At 42.4% G+C, this 24,331-nt stretch overlaps 1 protein-coding gene across 2 annotated transcripts; it reads right to left on the bottom strand.

Moving 5' to 3' along the window:
* Positions 1–7,729: 7,729 nt before the first annotated feature.
* On the bottom strand, positions 7,730–23,110 carry LOC133484315 (target of Nesh-SH3-like). 2 transcript variants are annotated; one of them, XM_061786646.1, is made up of 19 exons: positions 23,028–23,110; positions 22,658–22,958; positions 20,458–20,637; positions 18,896–18,964; positions 18,693–18,825; positions 16,126–16,307; positions 15,931–15,983; positions 14,999–15,038; positions 13,295–13,354; positions 12,734–12,781; positions 12,520–12,663; positions 12,352–12,441; positions 12,073–12,282; positions 11,788–11,893; positions 9,966–10,045; positions 9,846–9,875; positions 8,774–8,932; positions 8,574–8,696; positions 7,730–8,500 (listed from the first exon to the last, which is right to left on the bottom strand). In XM_061786646.1, exons 2-19 carry the CDS (start codon positions 22,740–22,742, stop codon positions 8,385–8,387), a joined length of 1,908 nt encoding a protein of 635 aa, XP_061642630.1. In that variant the 5' UTR covers positions 22,743–22,958; positions 23,028–23,110; the 3' UTR covers positions 7,730–8,384. The 2 variants fall into 2 exon arrangements, with proteins under 2 accessions (XP_061642630.1, XP_061642637.1); XM_061786653.1 differs by having other exon boundaries at positions 12,520–12,660; positions 23,028–23,107.
* Between the last annotated feature and the right edge of the window lie 1,221 nt (positions 23,111–24,331).

Raw genomic sequence — 24,331 nt, forward strand, 5'->3', positions numbered from 1 at the left:
ATGTGACCTTAACTGTACTTCAAGTACAGTTGTACTTTGTTTTAAGAGTTTAATTTCCTCTCTGACAAAGATCCTAATTCTTCTTCTTTTCCTTTCGGCTTGTCCCTTTAGGGGTCGCCACAGCTTGACATCCTTTTCCATGTAAGCCTATCTCCTGCATCCTCCTCTCGAACACCAACTGCCCTCATGTCTTCCCTCCGCCACCTCCAGCTCTGCTTCCTGTTGTCTCTTGAGTGCCACTGTCTCTAACCCGTACATCATGGCTGGCCTCACCACTGTTGTATAAACTTTGCCCTTCTTCCTAGCAGAGATTCTACTGGCACATAACACACCTGCCACCTTCCTCCACCCGTTCCAACCTGCTTGGACATGTTTCTTTACTTCCTTACCACACTCACCATTGCTCTGAAATGTTGACCCCAATTATTTAAAGTCCTCCACCCTTGCTATATCAGTCTAACCTCATCTGTCAGCCTATCCTTCACCAGTGCAGACAGGAAAGTCCTCAGGGTTGATTCCTGATGCAGTCCCACCTCCACCTTAAACTTCTGTTACAGCTAGATCACACCTCACCACTGTTCTGCTGGCCTCATTCATCCATTCATTCATCTTCCGTATTGCTTATCCTCAGAAGGGTCACGGACGTGCTGGAGCCAATCCCAGCTGACTCTGGGCGAGAGGCAGAGTACACCCTGAACTGGTCGCCAGCCAATCAATCAATGTGGGAGGAAACCGGAGTACCCGGAGAAAACCCACGCAGGCATGGGGAGAATATGCAAACTCCACACAGCCCTCATACATGTCCTGTGTTATTCTAACATACTTCTCTGCCACTCCAGACTTTCTCAGGCAGTACCACAGTTCCTCTCTGGGTACTCTGTCATAGGCTTTCTCTAGAGCTACAAAAACACAATGTAGCTCCTTCTGACCTTCTCTGGACTTTTCCATCAACATCCTCATGGCAAAAAAATGCATCTGTGGTACTCTTTCTAGGCATGAAACCATACTGTTGCTCGCAAATCCTCTTGTCCTAAGTCTAGCCTCCACTACTCCTTCCCATAACTTCATTGTGGGGCTCATCAACTTTATTCCTCTATAGTTCCCACAGCTCTGCACATCACCCTTGTTCTTAAAAATGGGGACCAGCACACTTTTCCTCTATTCCTCAGATATCTTCTCACCCGCTAGAATTCTGTTGAACAAGCTGGTAAAAACTCAACAGCCACCTCTGCTACATGCTTCCATACCTCCACAGGAATGTCATCAAGACCAACTGACTTTAATTTTTCATCATCTTTAATGCCTTTCTAACTTTCCCCTTACTGATCATTGCCACTTCCTGGTCCACCACACTTGCCTCTTGTACTCTCCCTTCTCTCTCATTTTCCCCATTCATCAACTTCTTTCCATCTGTCCAGCACACTACTGGCACCAGTCAACACATTTCCATCTCTATCCTTAATCACCCTAACCTGCTGCACATCCTTCCCATCTCTATCCCTCTGTCTGACCAACCTGTATAGATCCTTTTCTCCTTCTTCAGTGTCCAACCTGGCATATATGTCCTCATATGCTTCTTATTTGGCCTTTGCCACCTCTACCTTCGCCCTACGTCGCATCTCCATTTATTCCTTTCTCCCCCCCTCGGTCCTCTCAGTGTCCCACTTTTTCTTAGCTCACCTCTTTCCTTGTATGATTTCCTGTATTTGTTCCACTGCAAAGTCTCCTTCTCCCTTTTCCTACCAGAAGACACAGCAAGTAATCTCCTGCCTGTGTCTCTGATCACCTTGGCTGTAGTGGTCCAGTCTTCTGTCCACCGAGAGCCTGTCTCACCTCTTCCCGAAAAGCTGCACAACACTCGTCCTGTCTCAGCTTCCACCACATGGTTCTCTGCTCTGCCTTTGTCTTCTTGACCTTCCTCCCCACCATCAGAGTCATCTTACACACCACCATCCTATGCTGTCTAGCTACACTCTCCCCTACCACTACCCTACACTTTGTAACCTGCTTCCGATGACATTGTCTGCACAAGATGTAATCCCCCTGAGTGCTTCTAAATCCACTAGGTCACCCTATGTTCCTGCCTCTTCTGGAAAAAAGCATTCACTACAGCCCTTTACATCGTTTTTGCAAAGTCTAACACCATCTGTCCCTCCATGTTCCTTTCCTGGATGCCGAACTTACCCATCACTTCTTAGTCACCCCTATTTCCTGCCCCAACATGTCCATTAAAATCTGCACTATTCACGACGCTCTCTCTGTCTAGGTTTCAGAACTACTTTGTCTGGTTCCTTCCAGAATTTCTCTTTCACCCCTAGGTCACATCCTACCTGTGGGGCATAGCCGCGAATCAAATTATTCATAACACCCTCAATTTCAAGGTTCAGCCTCATCACTCGAGCTCATACTCTTTTCACCTCCAGGACATTTTTAGCTAACTCTTCCTTTAAAATAATCCCTACTCCATTCCCATCTACACCATGGTCAAATATTTTAAACCCTGCCCCTAAACTTCCAGCCTTACTGCCTTTCCACCTGGTCTCCTGGACACACAATATATCAACCTTTCTCCTAATCACCATGTCAACCAACTCCCAAGATTTTCCAGTCTTAGTCTCCACATTCAAAGTCCACACATTCAGTGATAGGCTCTGTGCTTTCCTCTTCTCTTTCTTCATAAGAGCCCACTTTCCACGTTTCTTCTTTGACCCACAATAGCTGAATTTCCGCCGGCGCCCTGCAGGTTAACACCGAATGTGGCGAATGTCGTTAACTCGGGCAAGGACCGAAACAGTATGGAATTCTTTGGATGAATGTTCATATTTTTTGGGCAAAGTTTTAAGCCAGATGCCCTTCCTGATGCAACACTCTGCATTTATCTGGGCTTAAGCCCAGTCTACAGTTTGCACTGGCTTGTGCCCCCCTTAGGGCTGCATTTGACAAAGATCGTCAGTCATATATAAAAATCTAATTTCCCCATTGAAATGCATTAAAATGGGATTAATCTGTTCCAGTTCCCTTCACAAACAAATGACCAACACACAAAACAAAGAAAATAATGAATATTTCATTCATTCATTCCTCTTCCGTATTGCTTATCCTCAGAAGGGTCAGGGGCATGCTGGAGCCTATCCCAGCTATCTTCGGGCGGGAGGCGGCTACACCCTGAACTGGTCACCAGCCAATCGCAGTTAACTCAAAGTGAATAATTTCAATGGGTTGCAGGCTTGATGCAGTTATTGCAAGTAAGGGTTATGGCACCAAATATTAAATGTTATTCACTTTTCAATTAATTTAATAATACCTGTTCCGATACTTTTGTTCACTTGAAAAGTGGGTGGCTTCAAACAAAAGGTGCTCTGTCCTGAGTTGTTTCACACATCTAGATGTAAATACCATGAAATAAACTTTTGTCCCATTTTTTAAAATTTTTTAAATATTTGTATTTACACTTCATGTCAGTTATGCTTTTAATAGAAAGCACAATAAAGTAATAGAAATACAGACACACTGGGCTTGGAACCATTATAAAACTATATAATTACGAATGTGTTATTACAGCTAACTAGTGCAAGTGACGAGTGTAAAGTGGTTTAAGTGCAAATATTTGTTGTGACTGAGCATGATGGTATGACTTGCTTAACCCAAGTAATGATTCAGCGAATTTAGTGGGGACTTGACTGGACTTGCTTTGTTTTGGCCACAGTAACTTGGGACTTGATTGAAACTTGAAGGTTAAGACTTGAGACTTACTTTTGACTTGCACGTACAGTATGTGACTTACCACCTCTGCTAATAATACATCATTTTACATAATAAAGCAGTGTTGTTGTTTTTTTTTTTTTTGCGGAAACCTGTTTGCGTTGTCCCCTTCTGGCAGTTCACGTGATGCCTTCAAGGACTTTTAGTTACATAACCAAGCACAGCTGCAGCCAGTTAACTGGCCAAATAAATGTTACAGCAGTGACACACGTGAGGCCTTGTCAGCACAAAACTGTAATGGCCATTTCTTGTTCCCATAAAATGTTTTCCACTTAGTTGTAGAGTCAACGTGTCGTTCGTTTTACCAGATGTATGACCTGAGATGTTAACAACCTCGTGTCAGCAGACCTGCACCTTCACTCCTCACAGGCTTCTGGCGGTGGAGCACCAACACCCCGAATGGCAACTGAGAGGGAAATTAGGAACACAAAAAGTCTGTGCGGGCCATTTCCAGGCAGTTCCCCTGACCAAGGTGCTGACACGAGATCTGGTTATGATCCCCGGGCGCTACACCCGCCACTGCTTCTCAGGAATGGGTTAAAAGCAGAGAACAAATTCTGTGGGGGCAAGTAAGGAAGGGATTAGTTATTGTACTTGAGTAAATTCGTCAGGTATCTGCAGAGAGGTGTCTTGAGATACAAATTCGTTCCATGACCACGCTCATAACTGAAAACACGTTTCTCAAATCTAATCCATTGAAAGGAATGGAAATGTCAATAATCTCTTCCAGCCTCCGCCCCAAAAAATTATGTTTTAATAAAGAAAATTGCTCTCTATAATATTGTGCTTTATTAAAAAAAATAGAGTGGTAACATAAAAAAAAACTGCTTGTGCAGCGTAATTTAATGCTTCAATTTAAATCAATGTGCTGTTCCTTCTGGTGTGCTCACCTTAGCCACCGGTCATACAAACAAATGACGAAACGTATTGGGTTGTTTTAAATGCAACGTGTAATTCTCTGTTTTGTTTATTTTGACATTAAATTGTAATAGTATATTATATATTACATTTGCCCCCTTTATTTCACAGCACGTCAGTACTCATTCATTAATTTTCCATACCGCTTATCCACACTAGGGTCGCAGGCGTGCTGGAGCCTATCCCAGCTGCTACTCTTTAATTTGTCAAAACAGTCTTTCAAAAAAAGTTTTTTTTTTTTTTTGGTTGAAAATTGTAAACCTCCCCCTCAAGTAAAGCAGTCGAATTCGTACTTCTACTTTTACCTGTCTTTTTTTTTTTTTTTTACCTATACTACTACTTAATAGACAGAGTGTGAGTAATTTTGCCACGGCCTGCACAGGTCATTTGCAGAGAGGTCGCCATTGCCAATCACGGGAGAGGTAATGACTGGCGCTCCGCTGGTGCTGTAATTGGTCTGATCTGCCGCAGGGTCGTCAGGAATGCTGCATGCCGCACCCGCAGCCAACACGCTTCGACAAGCATGAAGGAAGATGGCAGATTACATAACTGGGTTTGATGGGAAACAGTTTGCCAGCTCAAGGCTGCACGTCCTTTTAATGGCACCCCAAGGTACAGTTGCGGTGAAAGACTCACCACATGTCCACAAACCACCATTCAAGGACGTCAATAACTCAACAAGAAGCAGAAACTGTCTTCAATGGATGAATATGTTGTTTTGTTTTGTATTTGTGAAACAAAAGTTCACTTAGAGCTGAAAATTGAAGGATGCAAGGGCCTTTTTTGACATTCTCTTATAGACCTAATCCATTCATCCATCCAACCATTTCCATACCACTTGGGTCGCGGGCGTGCTGGGGCCTATCCTAGCTGACTCAGGGCGAGAGGCGAGGTACACGAGAGGCCAGTCAATCGCAGGGCACATATAAATAAGCAACCATTCACACTCACATTCACACCTATGGGCAATTTACAGTCTTCAATTAACCTACAATGCATGTTTTTTGAGGGAGAGATTTGGGAGGAAAGCGGAGTGCCCGGAGAAAACCCACGCAGGCACGGGAGCAGTGTTGCCACAGTTACCTTGAAAAAGTAACTTAGTTACTTGACTGATTAATTGAGGTTAAAAGTAACTCAGGTACTTTACTGATTATTTGATTTCCAAAGTAACTAAGTTTGAAAAAAGTAACTTTTTAGTTACTTTCGGCAGGTGCCAAGTGTCAGGAATATCACTTATCCACAATACAAAAAAAACTTAACGGTACCTATTACATGGTAATGGATGCCACACAAGTTACAGAATGACATGAACATGAAGCAATAACTTAAATATTAGTGTAGTTGAAGCCACATTAAATGAGCAACTTAGTGCAGACTTGACATGCAAAATGCAGTAAGTACATAAAGCACACCATTCTCTGTACACTTCTCTAAAGACTCTTAACTGATAGATAGATGGATGCCGATTGCGGTTCATGAAGGCAACTGTGTGTGTGTGTGTGTGTGTGTGCGTGTATGTAAACACACACACACCATTGCTCCCACCATCATAATTTTGATGCGAAGAGCGAAAGGTGAAAAGATTACGCAACTGTTTAACTAGCAAAACTGTGGGTAATTGATGGGGGAAAGAAGCACTTACTTACGTGACGTCAGCCGTTCAGCGCGTTAAACCAGGTCATAGTCCGGACTCCAGACAAAGTTCAAAGTTGTCACTTTTCATTGTAAATATTATTTAAGCTAAGTATTGTAAGTCATTCAGTGAGTCAGTCCTTATTTTATGACGCTTTATGACCGCGCACTTCGGTATGAATAATTAACCCACAATGCATTGCGCGCTTAAAACGCCAGTAAAACTGTATTCTTAATGTGTAAATAAAAGTAACAACAATCAAACACACTTTTTACGAAGGAAAATAACTAAAATAGTCTAGTCTAACGACTTTTCTGTGAAAAGTAACTAATTAATTAATTAATTAGTAACTAATTACTTACTTTACTCATTACTCAAGATGGAGTAAAAATGCATTTTGGAGTAATGTGTTCCCGGCAGGCGGCACGGTGGTCGACTGGTTAGAGCGCCTGCATCACAGTTCTGAGGACCGGGGTTCAAATCCGCGGCATCTCGACAAAGGAGAAATAGTTAGACAGTTAGACAGATTTGTGAACAATATTTGAGGGAAAAGGGCCTTTTGTGTATGGAAAAAAAAAAAAAAAAAAAAAGTTTTAGATCTTTGAGTCCAGCTCATGAAAAATGGGAGCAAAAACAAGTGTTGCATTTATATTTTTGTTCAGTGTAGTTCTCAGTCTTTGCACGTTTCGAGCAATTATCATCAAATCATCGTGTACATTAAATTTAGAAACACATTTTTGAATTCACTTTAAAGGGTTTTATGTTTACTTGAGGATCATTAATGTGATGTGCTCACAACAATTGACAAGGAGCAGAAAGTATAGAAAACCATTTTTTTTTGCGTGTAATAGAATAATCTTTATTCACCAGGTGTTATGAAGGAAAATGTCACTCTTTTAAGTGTAAAAAAAATATTTCTTTACATTTTTGCGTCTCTTACAAAAGCTTTATATAAAACCAATGTAGTAGCAGTCGTAGTAGTTGTCAGGGTCAGGGTGGGTGTCGCAATCAGGCCACTTTTTCGTCACCCACACTTTTGTTGCACAATGTTGCACTTAACTGAAGTGCTGCAGAATGATGGGCGTTCAAACCAGGCGCCACTCTGACTGGTCAGATCAGCCAATGCCATGCCACAGTTGCTGAAATGAATCGCGATCATATCAACAGACATTTTCCATGTTTTTGTGCTCTCACAAACGGATGGCGGCCCAGCGTTACGTAATAATGGCAGACTCAAGCCTACATTCTTATTCTGACACAATTTCCGGCTGATGTTTTCTTTGCCACTCCTCTTGAATTCCCCCATATCCTGGTAGATTTGCGGGATTATTCTTCCTTTCCAAAAAAATGTCCCCAATACATTCAAATGTACGCGCTTGATGTTTGCAGTATGAGACTCAAGAATATTCTCAAACATTTTGAAAAATGAAAATGTCTTTATTTGTTCACACATAAAAACAACCACATTTTTACACTGTAGAAAAAAGGACAAAACTTCCTGTTTTCACGCCAACTAAATGTCAATCATCATGTCAGTAGCTGGCGCTAAATACATACAATACGTACATTTCAAACATTCTAAAGTAAATAGAAATAACATGAAAACAATACAGAAAAAACACACCCTGGTGTTCCGCTTTTTAAACCTATACAATGTTAATGTACACCGCCCATGAACCACTCCCCAACAAGGGGAGATGACCAAATGTAGCTGATTTAACATTCAGATATTTCCTCATATGCATGTTGTTTATTTGCAGTTCAGTTATTGCGCTAAAACATATAAAGAGAAAAGACCAATTTTGACTGTTTTTTAGTTTGACTCCTGGTTGAGCGAAAAACATTTTCAGTACAGTAAATTCTCTGTGTACCCACAGAAAGACATTTCTGTTGTGCAAATTGCAAATATAGAAGTCTCATGTCGACACTGATGAGGTAACGTGCAACTGAGTTTTTGTTATTTGTGATAAGAGTCCCACTCCTGGCAGACTGGTTAGCCAGCTTCACTCGTCGCCCTGGCAAAGGTAAAACAAGTCCTGTACCACGACATGCCATGGCACAAAGTCACAGTTTACCACTTTCCTGGGATGGGAGTTCCACACTCATACCAAGACACGTAACTGACGTGGGAATGTCCACCCATTGGGCCAAATTGAACAGGCTCCTGTCGCACTGCTCGATGAAAGCCTAAATGGTAAACATTAATCAGTCACTTCGAGCTCCTAATTACATCTGAGATGTAGTATCAAACGGGTCTTACCGGATCTAGGCGGCAGCTGGGCTGCATTGACTTGTCGTCCTGTTGTTCCGTCCAGAAAGGAATCGACGAACTGGCAATGGTCCTCCCCAAAGCCGCTCTGATCTCCGATGTTGTAGAATTTACCTGTGATGCAAATGGATTAGTACACGTCCTTTGGTGTGAGTGGTCATGTTGTTCCGCTGACAATAAACGAGACTCACCATTTAGTGAGTCGCTCAGGTATATCTTGTACCTGAGCGAGTTGCATAGCTGGACCCCCACAAATTTGCGGTACCAGGTTCTCTTGACGTATTGTTTCCCATTACAGTCGGAATAAGAGTCTGCCTTGAAGGGGAACTGCGTCCAGATGGCGTCTTTACCTGCCAAGACAGCCACACTTTGTCAAAATGCTCCCACACTGGTCAAGGATCATTAACTCATTCATTGTCGTGGACGTTTAGATTCGGCAACTGGAATCCAAACCTTTAGTGCCACAGACAAATATATTCGTCGAATACATTTGGGCTGGTGTCGCTTGGGTTGACTGTGAAATCAGGTTTGTAAAGCACTGTAAAGACTAACAGATCCCTGTAGATGGCGTTGTTGCATCGCTTTGGATTCGAGATCAGCACAGCTTTTGAGTTGAATTTAAAGATTAAGGGGCAATTCTCACGTTGTCCCATTGATTATGAGGGAGAGAAATGCCAACGCGTTGGAAGTCGGACAAGTTTAGGCACCCTCCGCTAGAACAGTATTTGTATATGAATGCTATAAAAAGAGTATGTGTCGCAGTAGTTAGTAGAAAGTGTGTGTCACGATCATGAGAAAAGATGATGCAGTTCATGGAGTGAATGGCGAACGCCATGTAAAAACGCCACGCGTCGCTCGGGCCGTGTTTCTTACTTGTATATCTGTAAAAAAAAATAATTGGCCGTCAAAAGCCCTTTTGTTTTTGTTCTTTTATAGTTTGAGGTGTCACAAAAGCAAAGGGGAAAAAAAGAATAACATTAAAGTCACAGTTCTGCTTGGCGTTTCTTTTCGCAAAAAGCTCATTTCCTCAGGGGTTTTTTTTTTGTCAGAAGCCGGTGCTTTTTGTGAACCCAACCCGTGCTCTACTGCTGATTACTAAAGAACGGAAAACACGAGAAACAAACTTTTTTTCTCGTGAAAGAAGAGAGTCTACACTTGAAAAATCTGTCAAAATGCTCTAAAAGGGCTGGCAATATGGGGAACTTTGCTTTGAAAACGGCTAGCAGTGAATGAGTTAAAGATATAGACAAAGTCTGACCTCACCTGAAACGTTCTCGCTAACTCGAGGGTCCGCTGGTGAATAAATTGAAGACAAAATGAATCACTGCAACTTCCACAGTGGTTCTGAACAAGATGCATATGCAAGACTCAATTGTCTCCTACCTGACTCTGTGTTGAAGGACACGGGTTCACTGGATGGACCTGTGCCTAAGTCGTTCTTTGGCTTCACCTTAAACTCATAACTATCATTAAACACACCACACGTTCAATTTCACTTTGGTTCCACTCAATCCGAATGAAGACTACCGTATTTTCACAACCATAAGGTGCACTTAAAAGTCTTAAATTTTCTCCAAAATGGACGGGGGGGCTTATAATGCGGCGCGCCTTATGTGTCCCCCGAGTTCCAAAATCTGTAAATGTTGTGTGATGAGCGCTCTGCTTGACTGACTGGTAGCATTTCCTGCCGACACGCTGCTTCTATAGAGGAAAGGCGGACGTGACTGAGTACAGCATGCGGATGTAAAGGGGGAAGAGTGCGCGTGACAGAGGACGCTAAAGACAAAGCACAGTTTAAACTGTTTAAAACGAAGCACAGTTTAAACTGCAAGCTATAAGTTACGTGGAGAAACATGGGAATCGAGGAGCCGCGAGAGAATTCAAGATCAACGAATCCATGGTTCGCAAGTGGAGGAAGCAGGAAAACCAGCTTCGCCAAGTCAAGAAGACGAAGCTGAGTTTCCGCGGAAACAAGGCGAGGTGGCCCGAGTCGCAAAACCAACTCGAGCAATGGATTAATGAGCAAAGAACAGCCGGGAGAAGCGTCTCTACAGTCACCATTCGAATGAGGGCAATAACGCTTGCAGAAGAAATTAAAATCGAAGATTTTCAAGGAGGTCCGATTGGTGCTTTCGTTTTATGAAATGGCGCCATCTATCCATCCGGGCAAGGACTACCGTGGCGCAGCGACTTCCGGCGGATTACAAGGAAAAGCTGCGCATCTTCCGCTCCTACTGCAGTAAAAAGATTGCCGACAAACACATCCAGCCCAACCACATCACCAACATGGACAAGGTGGCGCTCAATTTCGCTCACTTTCAACATTCTGGTGAATCACACTGTAGAGAAGAAGGGGACCACCACGGTAGCGATACGCACAACGGGGCACGAGAAGTCCGCTTTTACTGTTGTCCTTGGTTGCCATGGTAATGGACAGGAACCGCCACCTACGGTGATTTTTAAGAGGAAGACGCTGCCTAAAGAAAAGTTTCCAGCCGAAGCCATCGTTAAGGCCAATCAAAAGGGCTGGATGGACGAGGAGAAAATGAGAGAGTGGCTGAGGGAGGTGTACATAAAGAGACCGGATGTTTTTTTTCCACGCCTCACCGTCCCTGTTGATCTGTGACTCCATGCGCGCCCATCTCACAGCCGCTAAGCAACTAAGACTGGGAGGCAACGCCGGGCGAGTTACGCCACCATATGTGAAGGGATTGGGGATGCCTGGGCTAAGGTATCTGCTTTGACTGTTGTCGGAGCTTTCGCGAAAGCCGGCATCATTGCTGAACAGCCCCCCGGCAACGAGACTGACTCTGACAACGACGAGAGGGAACCCGGCGTGTTTGTTGGAGAACTTGCCCACTGATACAGAAGATGAGGACTTTGATGGATTTGTGGATGAGGATTGATCAAAAAATAACGTGAGTACATTGTTAAATACTTTCAATAAAGTACAACCGAACTCAGTTTTGCTCCCGCTGCCTTTTTAAAAACATTGTTTTAGCGTGCATGCATGCTACCGTATGAATTAAGCTAGCGTATGTTTTACCATGGCTGCGCCCAATAATGCCTTATGTATGTGTTAAATAGAGAAATAGGCCCCCGTAACTGACACTGCGTCTTTGAATACGGTGCGCCCTATGGTAGTGAAAATAGGGTACTTTAAAAAATTACATGTGGAGTTGGTTCTGATGGAACCTTAACTTACCTGCTTTCAGGTTTCAAGTTTTCCACTGCTGTATGCGTCTGGTTGGTGGTCAAAATGGAAACTTTCTCACCGGCAGGTCCTTTTGTGGTTGCGATGACTTCATACTCTGGGGAAGCAGCATGAGTGTCTGTTACCTAATAAATTAGTAAGCAATGTCCTACTTACTATAGTTTTGTTTGTTTCCCCCCCAATGGATAGCCCAAGTGTGACATTATCGACTGCTAACCAAGAATGTCAGGCTCCCCTACATGTTCAAATATTAACATCTGAGATGAGGTTTTGTACCTGTAGTGTCATTGTTAGTCTTCTCCCAGTCCAGAATGATAAAAGAAGGACATCCCTCCACCGTTACAACGGTGAGGTTTGAGGGCGGCGACTTGGGCGCCGCCGTCACACTGGCGTTGCTGCGCTCATCCTCGGGGAAGAAGTTCAAGGAGGATGTAATAGAACACGGCTCGTCTGCTTTCTTGCCCGTTTGGTAGATGACGTGAGGTGCTGTGGTTTTGGAAGGGTGCCGTACTCAGTCTGGATTGTTGCTAATTCTTGACGAGAAGAGACACTTACCAACGTAACGCTTTTTGCCCATGGCATCAATGTCTGAGGCCGGTTGCGACTGAAACAAGTCTGAGTTTTCCCATGATTCTTGTTGCGTGGCTGCAAGAGGAAGTTTGGGGTCATAAAATGAAAGGGCTCCACCGTGCTCCTGGTATGTAATTTCTTATAGCTATGTACCTGCGGTTGTGGGTGATGTCGTGGTGATGTATTTCCGTTCCTGCTTGGTTGGCCTGCCCATAGTTGGCTTGGTTGTGGTCACTGGGACTTTGCGCTTGAGGACTGTCAGTTTGTCTGTGTGTTTCCAGTCGCTGGTCTTCTCTGCTGGAGAAGGTAAACTTAGCAAATGGATGTCGATCATACAGTTGATTCATCTGTTCACTGTTCAACTCACCTGATTGGTTTGGTTTTCCTAGCAGATTTGTTTTCTTGTTGAGAGACCCTAAACATCCACACACATCAGAAGTCATTAAATGACTCAAACCTTCTTTGTTACATGCTGACGTGGAAAATGATCTTAAAAGAATGGAGAATCTGTAAGGTGTGGAACACTCCTTAAATAAATTCTTGAAACGTTCCCAATCAAGGAACTGATTCTTTTTCATAAAAAGAAAGTAAACAAGTCAAGACAGAAAGCTGAAAGACGATGAGGCCTGCAATGGAACAGTCGCATTCCTCCCAATCAACTTTGTGTAAACATGGATGACGACCACACAGCTACCAGGTAACGTTTGCATCTTGGCTTAAATTCATTTGCGGTTTGGAGGAGGATCTTAAGAGTGAAAAGTAAGAAGGCCCGGAGCCCAGGAAGCATCTGTCCAGCATCACCAAAGAACAAGAGGGATTTATTGCTGCTACTAATTAGCAGCTCCCCCTGTGACTACCAACCCCCCCTGCAGACATTTGGGAGGAACAATCTACCATTAGACGCTTCAAATCAAGGAGGTGGGTTTACCTGTACGAGGACGTGTCCACAAGGCGGGCTTGATGTGGGGAAAATCCCGCTTTCGATTCACTGTTGGGAGAAAAAAAGCACCATCACACAATTACTCAATAGCGTTTATGTGTCTATTTCTACAAGCAATAATGTAAGCTTGCAATCAGGAAACTAGTTTTAAGTGTTTCTAGTGGCTTGTGAGTAAGTGTCGTGTTTCAGTCCGCCATGTCTTGACATAGATAATGACCGAAGGAAGAGTGCCGCTTGGCTGGGAGAGCAGCGCTGTGGAGCAACGAAGGAAGTGGAGATTGTGTCCGGTTGTGTAATGCTGCAAACGAGTCGAACATCACATGAGCAATTTTTTTTTCTTTTTCTGCAACACTGACTAGAAGTTGGTGTGGTGTCACAGCCTGCATGTAAATCAGGACTGAGCAATATGGCCTTCAATAATATCTCAGCTATTCCCTCAAAAGTCCGATTTCCAATTATCATTGAAACTTCCCTTATACATAATCCTTAATACAGTTTAATAAAACCTTTGGAATATTCGACAATAAAGCCTTAATAAATTAACAAAAAATTTCCCTTTGGGAATAATATGTAACAACAATACTGTCACTGAGCACAACATGAGTAAAAGCTGCTGCGTCCATACCAAATTAACCTTTGGCCCTGAAAATATAAACACAATCCTGGATATAGTATAAACTGTACACTCTCAGTACAGTCAGATACATGCCAGGTAGATTGCCCAACTTTAAAATAAACCTGTCTATAACATCAGCTTCTACCACCAAGCTGTGAGATGCATCTGCCCCCCACCCACCAACCCTCCACAGTAAGAACTGATGACTACAACCCTTTTGCATATGAGTGCAATATAAAGAACAAGATTTGTGCAATACCTGAATGTAAATAACCAGGTTACTACCATAACATATGAACATTCTCCCAAATGTGAATAACTGTATGTTCTGTAAAGAAGTGTGTCTTTTTGGTAATTGAGTGCTTATATATTGTTTTTTGTTTGTTTGTTTGTTTGTTTGTTTTACCTCAGCACTGCAAACTGTGAGATGCCTAACTGATTTGAACTGTTCCTGTAACAGTGACAATAAAGGTTTATTCTATTCTTTTTTTAAATTCTTATTCTATGGAATAAATTGCCAACAGAAATGATGTCAGCCAAGTGTGAATGTTTTTAAGTCCATGTAAAAACTGCTCTTTTTTTCTCATGCTTTTTGGAGCATTCCCACTTTTAAATGATCTTTCTTGGACTGTACACTGTTTTTATTCTTTTATTTTTCTCTTTGTTTCATTTTTTTCTTTGTTTTTAAATGCTTTTCATTATGTAAAGCACATTGAGTTACCTCGTGTATGAAATGTGCTATATAATAAATTTGCTTTGCTTATTCTATTCTAGGTATGCACTGTTATATGTTACATTACCCCCCACACTGAAAGCCCTCTCTGAATGGACACTTAGGCATGGAGAGGTATTTCTAGGCTATATTATTCAGCTTTGGAAAGTTTATTTCATGCTGCTACCACCACTGCAGTGGATTAGCATGTTGCTGAATTGCTTTTGCAACCTATAAACTGGCAAAAATAAACAGCCTGAGCCAAATACTCAATGCTTCCTTTAGCCTATTGAGTAATCGTATAGCCGTAATGTAAACTATTTTGTCAGAGGATAAAAGTCAACAATCCTGACGGAGGCGCTACCTGGATGTGGCGGGAAGAGAGCGCGAGGCCTGAGAGGGTTCTGAAACACAAAGAACAAGTAGGAGTGTTCACATCAATGAAAGGACCAAAGAATGTGACCAGAATTGCTCATAAAATTTTATTTTTGAAAATATAAATTAGCATTGATTTCATACTAAGTAAGATTCCAATAGAACTAAAAAGTATATTGCAAACCCCGCCCACTACAAACTCACCGTTATGCGAGTGTTTTTGTAAAACGTACATCAACTATTACTAATCACAAGAAAAACACATTCTCTAACACACTAAGCTGTTGCCCGAACACCCTGCTCCTTCCATGTTAGCGGAGGAGTAGCTAGCGTCTGCGAGGCTCCTTGTGGGGTTGACACCAGAGAAAGCAAGGTGGAAAACTTGTCAAGATGATGCAAAGAAAAGTCCGGATCACTATCGGCAGTGTTGGAAGTTACCAGCTGATCAGATGCTAATGATTAGCTGCTCAATGTAAGTAAGTAGGTGCCCACCTGAAGATAGAGCGGGGGCTCACTGCATTTAGAAAATTAGTACAGAATCGCATAATGTAATAAAAGGGCGAATAGGAAAGTAGTAATAGGTATTTTTATGGGTTGCCAAGCGGTTCCATCTATGTCAAGTGTCAGCACACTTCCAGTGATTTTTTTCAAAATCAAACCATCTGTAAGTCATTTGTAAGATGGATTTTAAACAATATTTAAGTGCTTTGGGATCATAGTTTGGGGTATATTTAGGGTTTAAACTACTATATTAACATAGGCAATTATAAATATTTTAAGGAGGGGTGACAATTATTCACAATTTTTTGCTATTCGCATCAGGGCTTGATACCTAACCAGCGTGAATAGTGGGGGGTTACCGTATTATTACAAACAATGCCAGAATAAAAGCTGAAAAGTAACATTCGTCACTTTACACACCAGTGGCTTCACCAAAGGAAGATGCAGCTTTGGTGCCTTCTGTGTTTTTTTGGCTGAAACATAAAGAAAATGACCATGAAAGCACATACATTATGCCAACACTAACACATATTATTCATATTATTTAAAAATGACTGGACTAGCCCGAAGTTGTAATGCTATGTTTGGCATCACATACAGTTAGCGTCACTTTACCGGCCATGTTGGTACTGTGGATCATGGCTTTACTCCAGGCACCGCTGCGGTCATCCTTGTTGGAACGAACGCCAAATTCATAAGGCGTGTCAGGAGTCAGGTTGTCGATGACTGTGTCGCTTGTCGGGCATGTCTGGTAGATCCACTTCCTGTTTCTCTCCCTGTAGCGGATGGTGTAGAAACTAATGGAAACAAGAAGCAGATGTTCCTCAGGGTTCTATTCTCGACCCTTTTTATTTTGCAACATGTTTCAGCTAAGTACAAGAATTTCAGACTTGAGGGTTTAAGCCCTGCATGCTGCTGTGAATAAAAAAAATATGGAAATAGTAACTGGTTATAAAAATGTAAAAATACATTTCAAATTAAATTCCTGGCATCCTGAAGATAATCACTGTGTCAAAATGCTTCTAGAAGACATCTGAAAAAAACAGTTTAGTTCCTTAATACTTTCTCACGGGTCATGTTCTGGCAAGGAGACATCTGTACAGTAGTTTCAAAACGAAGTTCATGCTTTCCAACCTCTTCTCCAAGTTGTGTGACAGAAAAGGGAAAATCTATTTTTGGAGGTGGGAGAAGATGGAAAAGATGGCAATTACAGTTAAGGCAAGGGACGACTGGGAGAACTGAGCTAGAAAACAGAGACCATTCTTCAATGGAACATCTCTCAGCAGGATCATACAGGTCACATAACGTGGACGCAAAGGTCTTCTGCCATCATAAACCATGAGCTATTTCATCCCCTCAAGATGACATCTTATGTACAATGTGCCACCGCATACTATATTTGTGATCCGCCACTCGCAGGTTCACCTATTTGCAAATTGATTAGTCACGCCTGAAGAGTGAGGCACGAGGATGACGTAATAGAAAGGCGATTGCTGTTGCGTTACTATCTCAGATGCGTTACTAGGAATCCCACTTGTGTTCCTGGCAAGACACACCCTGCATTGTGGGAACGTCAGGGTACGCAGATGAAAAGAGATGGCCATTCCAAATATGTATCACATTTGTACGAAATAAAAACAAAGATGTTTGTTATGGTGAGGTTTTGTGGCTAGGGTTGGGGTAAATGCGGTTCAGGATGGGTTAAGATTAGGATTAGGGTGGGTGAGGGTTAGTGGGATTCATATTAACGCCGCCAGACTTAAGTCATAGACTTCTTTTCGCGTCTTGAAGCAGTATAGGGTGTGCTATCGGGATACAGCAGCATATCATAGTGCAGCGGCATGTGTTCTGCAGCCAGTCATTTTGGAGCAGGGCGTATCCTGTCTAGAAGATGAGTGTGATTCCGAATATGACGTCTCAGATGCTACATTAGCGTAGCAACAGAGGTGAACCAATAGCCCACACATCAAAATAACGATTTATAAACTATAGAGGGTTATATCATATGGTACACGTTTTTATATTGCACTACAATATATATTGTATTCTCCTACAGCACTACAAGGAGCTATGTTGAAATCACTTGAGAACCTTCCTTTTTAGTGTCTAAACACCTATAAGAACCTGTGAGTTGATATGTTAATATAATCTGTGTTGTAATTGGTGGTCTCAGCACAAGTAATTAAAGCTCATAGAATGTCTACACTACGTCACATGCATGTTAGTCAACTGGTGTACAGAGCTGCTGAGCCGCCCCATTGAGGAAGGGAGGGGGGTCTAAGCCAGCGAGTCCGTCCAGTGAGAGACCCAACCAGGGGGACACCATCCACTACCCAGAGTGGTTCCCAGCCCAACCGAAGCGCCCCGACCAGTGCCAAAGCGAGGGGCACCTCTCACCCACACCCAATCCCCCCAAAGTGTGCCCCACCACCGCCACCGCCCCCACCACTCCTGGAGAGCATGGGGGCCCCAGCCACCAACAGGGCCTAACACAACAGCCAGGCGAAACCCGAAAATGGTCATAGCCTGCCAAAAGCGAGCCCATATTAAGCGCCCACTGTGAGCAAGGATGGGCGAAGGCGCCAAGAGAGGGGAGAGGAAGGCGGGGCACCAAGGGCGGGGGAGCTCTCGCCATGGCCTGACAACTGAAGGGTGTGTGTGGGGGGGGGGGTGCCCCAGGAGTCAAGCCAAGAGAAATGTGAACACCCACTACCCACCCTATTACTATGGTTACCAGCTCCACAACTGGCAACCATTATCCCTGTACCGTGATCGTGTGTGGTGGGGTGTCGTGCATTAATATCAGGGAGACTGGTGAAGGTGAGGCGTGACGGTCACAGGGCAATGATGACCCGTAACCGTCACCCCCACCCAGGCCAACCAGCTCCCCAAGGGATGTGTGAATGTATGTGATGCATTGAAAATCTGCGGGGGAAAGGCATGGCGGGCCAGAGAGCAGGCAGGCCGGAATGCCGGAACACCTGGCCAAGTGTCCTCCCCAGCCCGACACTGCCCGCCCCCCACTGATGGGTGTATGATGCATTAAAACTGGAGGACCAGCAGGGCATATTAGACAAAACAAATTTGCGGGGGGACACTAACTCCAAACAATGTTTCAGATTATTATGTCCAAGTCATACAAATGTCATAAACCTAGGATGCACCCACTATATGGATCTCACCCGTCCACGAGGCAATCATCCAGGATGTTCTTGTCATAGGAACTTTTCAGGTGGCTCCTCCAGGACAGCATCACCGCTGTTGGGCTGACATTGCCAATCACCAGATTAAGCGGCTCGTCCACATTCACCTTTCCTGTGCACAAAGTGAAGAGAAAGTGAGAATATGCATCCGACAGAAAGAAAAGCAGGAAGCAGTCACATACCTGTGCAGTGTTTGGTCACGTCGTTAGTAAGGATCGGCTGCACGGCCACTAGGTACTTGGGTTCTGCATCTAAAAGACAGGCGAATGATCTATTACGGAGAAACTCTTTTGAACATGTTTAGACATTTCACCTTCAGTTTCACATTTCACCTCTGCATTTTCCCCTTTCGACAAGGAAAGGACATGAAAAGGTTGTAACTAGAATGAATGACACTCACTAGAGTGCTGCTGAGGTTGAAAAGCTTTGAAGCTTGAAGCCTCTTTTTTTAATTGTTCACTACATGCCAAATTGCTGCTTAGTGTGAAGTGAGTTGAGTTTGCTGCAACCATGCATTGCTCATATCTCGTCTTTTCGCTCGCAAGTCAAAGCCCAAAAATCGGGCGCACGATGGCTCATATCTGGAAAACAAAATCTTATCTGAAGGCACAACTGTAATAAAATAAAGTTGTAACTGTGAGAATAAAGTTGAACACTTACAAAAATGTTGTTCAAAGAAGAAAATAGTGGCTATAGTGCAAGGATAAGTAGGGGAATAATACAAGAAAAAAAAAGAATAACGTTGTGTTATTGCTAGCATATACTGTATTGTTTATGTGTCAAGATATTGACTGTAAAAGACTGTTAAAAGGTATATTTTTTTAATTCTCACAACTTCAGGAGTTTGTTCTTGAAATTGTACTCTTTTTTAACAGTTTTCAGCGTGGCAACATTAAATTTTAGCGCTTGGTGTAGGTAATACAGATTCACGAAGTAGCAGTATAGCATCGAGTAGTTGACAGATGACAAGGTGAGGCTGTATACACAGGCTAACTCTTTTATTATCCAACTTTTCAAAACTAACAATATAGAAACCATGGAATATTTGTTTTAATGATGCTACTGAGAAAATCCTAGAATGTTTCTCATGAAGCGTCATGTATTGGTGGATGGTTCAGAGCAGGTTTCCTGTTGCTGATCTAGTGGCGAATGAAATTCAACACCAAAAGGACTTAAATGTGACCTGTCAGTCCTAAGGGAATAAAAGTCATTGGCTTAAATGCGGGGGGTGGGGTGGGGTGGGGTATCTGAGGAAAACAGCTGTTCGCTGTTTCCACACGGCTGTCGTATTAAGAGCGTAATGTGTAATTTCACATCAGGATTATGCATTTGCTATGATTTTGCTGTGAAAATCAGCCAGATGTTGGCAAACATGTATTGTGTGGAAAATGTTTATTTTCATTAAAAATAATAATTGATTCTCATTGATTTTATTTTATGATTGATTTCATTTTAATTAAAAATGAATGAATTAATTTTAATTATATTACCCAATTCAAATTGTAAATGTATTTTACTATATTTAATTTTATTGTTTACAACAATGTAATTAACAATTATTTAATGACATAAATGAATACAAAATAAAACATGAATACATTTGTTTTAACTATTTTTTAAGGGAAAAAGAGGTAAATTAATGCAACAAATGTAACAGGACTGATAATGAAAATTGGGCCACAGGCCATAGTTGGCTCATTCCTGCACTAAACTGTATCTTTTTGAAATATTTGTTATTATTTACCCAACTCAGCCTGATAGGGTATCCCATTTTCAGGCAAAGGGATGAACTGTTTGGAGGAAACGCTGCTGCCGTAACCCAGAATGTAACCTTCCAGCTTGAAGTCGGGACTCGGTCGCAGGAACTTCATGATGATCGTGTCACCTGTGGCGTTGATCTTGACTTTCACGTTGTGACGACGGACTGAATTGAGAGGTGAGAAGAAATGACAGAAATTCAAAAGTGCTAGCTATTGTAATTGGGGTTGCAATAAATGAGCTAGAACGGTCACAGTGCCCGAATGTATAAATTGTTTGCTTCTGTACTTCAATAGATAAACCTCCGCTAATGATGACACAAAATAATAAAGAAAAATAAGAATAATAACGAGCGATTAAATCAACCACAGTTGAGATCTTGATCTCGGACATCTTAAGTTTGTTTCATTTGTTTATATGTTTATTTTGAACTTGGAAACGACAGCAAAAACTAGACAATGAAGCATTTAACATGACACTAGTTTTCCATGTTTGAAAAGGAGTGGGGAGAATTCTTGACTTGTGAAATGCCACCCACCACTTTTCCATATTCTGTTCATTTTTAGATCTATTCTGCTTCCGCCATAATAATAGTACTCATGTGGTGCATACAGTGGTGCATTGACTTAAGAGTTTAATTTGTTCCATGAGCATGCTCGTAACTCGGAACACACGTATCTCAAATTATCTTTCTGCATTGAAATAAATGGAAATGCCAGTAATCTGTTCTAGCGCTCCAAAAAAACACCAAGAAACTTTTTTTGCAATGCATTTTAAATAAGAAAAATAGCACTCTTCAATATTGTACTTCAAAAATAAAAAACATACAGAATAAGATAATTAAATATAATGTCAAGTGTTCGAGAGTTTGTATTTTATGATCATTCAATGGGCATTGTGCTGTAGTATAATACATACATAATAAATTCAAGCAGAAGACTGTCACAACAGCTCTGTAAACTGCAGTTAAAGTCCTTTTTTTCCACAAAGAATATGCTAATGAGTATTGGTATGTTGTCTGTCTACATTGTGTTCCAATATCTGTTGCCCAAAGGGTTATAACTACCTCAATATTAATGCTATTTTCAATAATCCATCCATGGCGTTTTGCATCGTGTGTTAGCATTTAGATAGCTGACGTTGCTGAAGCGTAAATACACAGTTCTCTATGTTTTATGTTTAGTTTTACAGTAAGCTTCAACTGATAATAAACTGCTTGGAGCAAGCTCTTGGCCTCTTTGTTGAAGAATTGCTCATCTGCCAAACTGCTGCTTTCACCATCACGCGCTCGTACCTTAAAGTTTTGTTTAAAACTCAAGACAAAAAATTGGCCGAGCCACGGCTTGTATTTTGAAAAACTCCTTAGTCAGGGTAATTGTAAGTCGAGGTACCATTGTAATAGCAATGAAAGCAAAGGAATTGAATTCGTACGTCTACAGTCTTTGTTTTCTTCTTTTTTTTTTTTACACACAAGAATCTGTAACTACTACAGTGTCTTTACTTTTGCCTCTTCTGCCAATGAACATCCATGTGACGCAACAGGCCCGGCAAGCGTGGCATCCTGTTGTTCTTGGCACCACTTTGAGAGCTTTTGATCACCTTACATAACACGAAGTGGAGTGCAGTGAGGGGGACCAATCACAGGTTTGATCATGAAGCCCAGCCCACCCAGTGTAACTGAACATGCCGTTTTCAAAATGATCACGTCGCTTCCCCAAATGCTGCATCCTAAACGAATTGGCATTGGAGATAATAGTATGAACGATATCTTATCAGGAACAATGATCCTTTAGCCATTGACGTACCTGCTCGAACCACCAGTAGAGCGCATTTAGAAAGCAAATAATCTGTTTTAGTCATCGTAGATACAACCTCAAGCGTTTGGTAGACCATGTTTTTAAAGGAATGATAGAACATTTACTTTTTGTGTGCTGTCACACCTTACACAGGTAGATGATGATAGAACTAGTCACTGGCTATATTTTCCACAACAGTTCCATCCATTGGGGGGAAAACAGAAATACCCCAAAATAAAGTGAATCCAATGTTCCCTTTAGAGCTATGTATTTTCTAAATCTTTCTCGAGCTAAAATCCTAACTTTTTAAATTGGTTGTTAAAAGATTAGTTGGGTGGTTGCTCAAGATTCATCTTGTGACAATTGCTCAAAGACTGTTTGTTTGCCTACCTTGGGTTCTCTGTGCAGAGATGCAGTTGTGCAGAACCACAGCGCCGAGCAGCAAGAGGTGGAGGAAGGGAGCAGTGCCGGCCATGACCTCTCGAGGTGGGGAATGAGGAGCTGGAAGAAGAACGCCCAGGAGCAAGACAAAAGCTTCAAGACTTGTGCAGCCCTCAGATGCCTTCAGAGTGGAGACAACCAAGCAGAATAGGACTTATAGCTGCAGCAGGGGGTGTGGCCTCTCCTCAAACGTGAACGTCTCCGCTTGAATAACACCCCCCGTCATCTCCAAGGAGAAAGAGGAAAAACCCTAAACATGACAAAAACATTTTTGAAAACTGTTTTACTTCACGTCCTCAAAGCATAGGTCTCTCTTTACCCAAAGTAGAGTGTCGTCCCCTGGAGAGCAGACTTAAAGCTTAGATCAGTGTTGATTACTCAGACACAAGTTCATCATCAGTCCAGATCACCGAGACCACGTGATCGTTTATTTTTTACTCGTGGAAACGTGCCTAGCAGGAGGCGGCTTGTGAAGCGTTCAGCTTTGGATGACAAGGAATGACAAGAATGCAATGGGCAAATTTGACTATAAACACTCAACAAACATCTGTCGACAGGACACAGCAGATAAACATCCTGGGCTGCAGCTGCAGTTCATTGAGGTGTGCACAGGAAATTCATGTTACATTAGAGAGGCTAGCTACTCTACCGCGTGTCGTAGGACATGTTACATTTTCATTCCTACTTTCCAGATCAAACATAACCTTTTAACAACACAAAATTAAAAGAAATGAAATGGAAGTAGGTGGCACAGTGGACGACTGGTTAACACGCCCGCCTCACAGTTCTGAGGACCGGGGTTCAAAAGTCAGCCCCGTCTGCGTGGAGTTTGTATGTTCTCCCCGTACCTGTGTGGGTTTTCTCTGGGCACTCCGGTTTCCTCCCACATCCCAAAAACTTGCATTAATTGAACACTCTAAATTGCCCGTAGGTGTGAATGCGAGTGCGAGCGGTTGTTGGTTTCTATGTGCCCTGTGATTGGCTGGCAACCAGTTCAGGGTGTACCCCGCCACTCGCCCGAAGATAGCTGGGATAGGCTCCAGCACGCCCGCGACCCTTGTGAGGATAAGCGAATGGATGAAATGGAAGTACATTGTTCACAGAGGACTCGCAATGTGCTTGACAGTTAAAATACACAAAATCCAAACACTATACCTTCGAGTTAATATACAGTATACAGGGTGGTTTTTTTTTCCAATTTTGTTTCAGGTTTTATTTAGACAGACATGAGAGCATCAGCATTTGACAGCTTAGGTTTTTACAGTTTTTGTAAGCATATCGTTCCCTTGCCAGTGGCTTGCCAATTGACATTGGAACAGCGTTGCAAAATTGCCATCTGGCAAGACGGTTTCTGTACCTGACTGCAATTCAGGAGAAGTTTGAGAAGCTTTACTGCTCCAACTCATAGTACAATTATACTTCAGGTTGTTGAGCAACATAATCTTTCAATTGAAGCCTTTGAACAACCTTAAGTTGGCACAGGTAAAGCTTTATTAAGTAAGCATCTGCTGAGTCAAGCTCTTGCTGTTACTGATTTCCAGTGCAGCCCTCCGGATAGACATGCCCTGACTTTGTGGGAACGCCTCATCGAGGAGTCTGCTGTTTTCAATAGTGGTGATAGTA

The sequence above is a fragment of the Phyllopteryx taeniolatus genome, chromosome 1, assembly GCF_024500385.1.
Source record: "Phyllopteryx taeniolatus isolate TA_2022b chromosome 1, UOR_Ptae_1.2, whole genome shotgun sequence".
Taxonomy (NCBI): domain Eukaryota; kingdom Metazoa; phylum Chordata; class Actinopteri; order Syngnathiformes; family Syngnathidae; genus Phyllopteryx; species Phyllopteryx taeniolatus.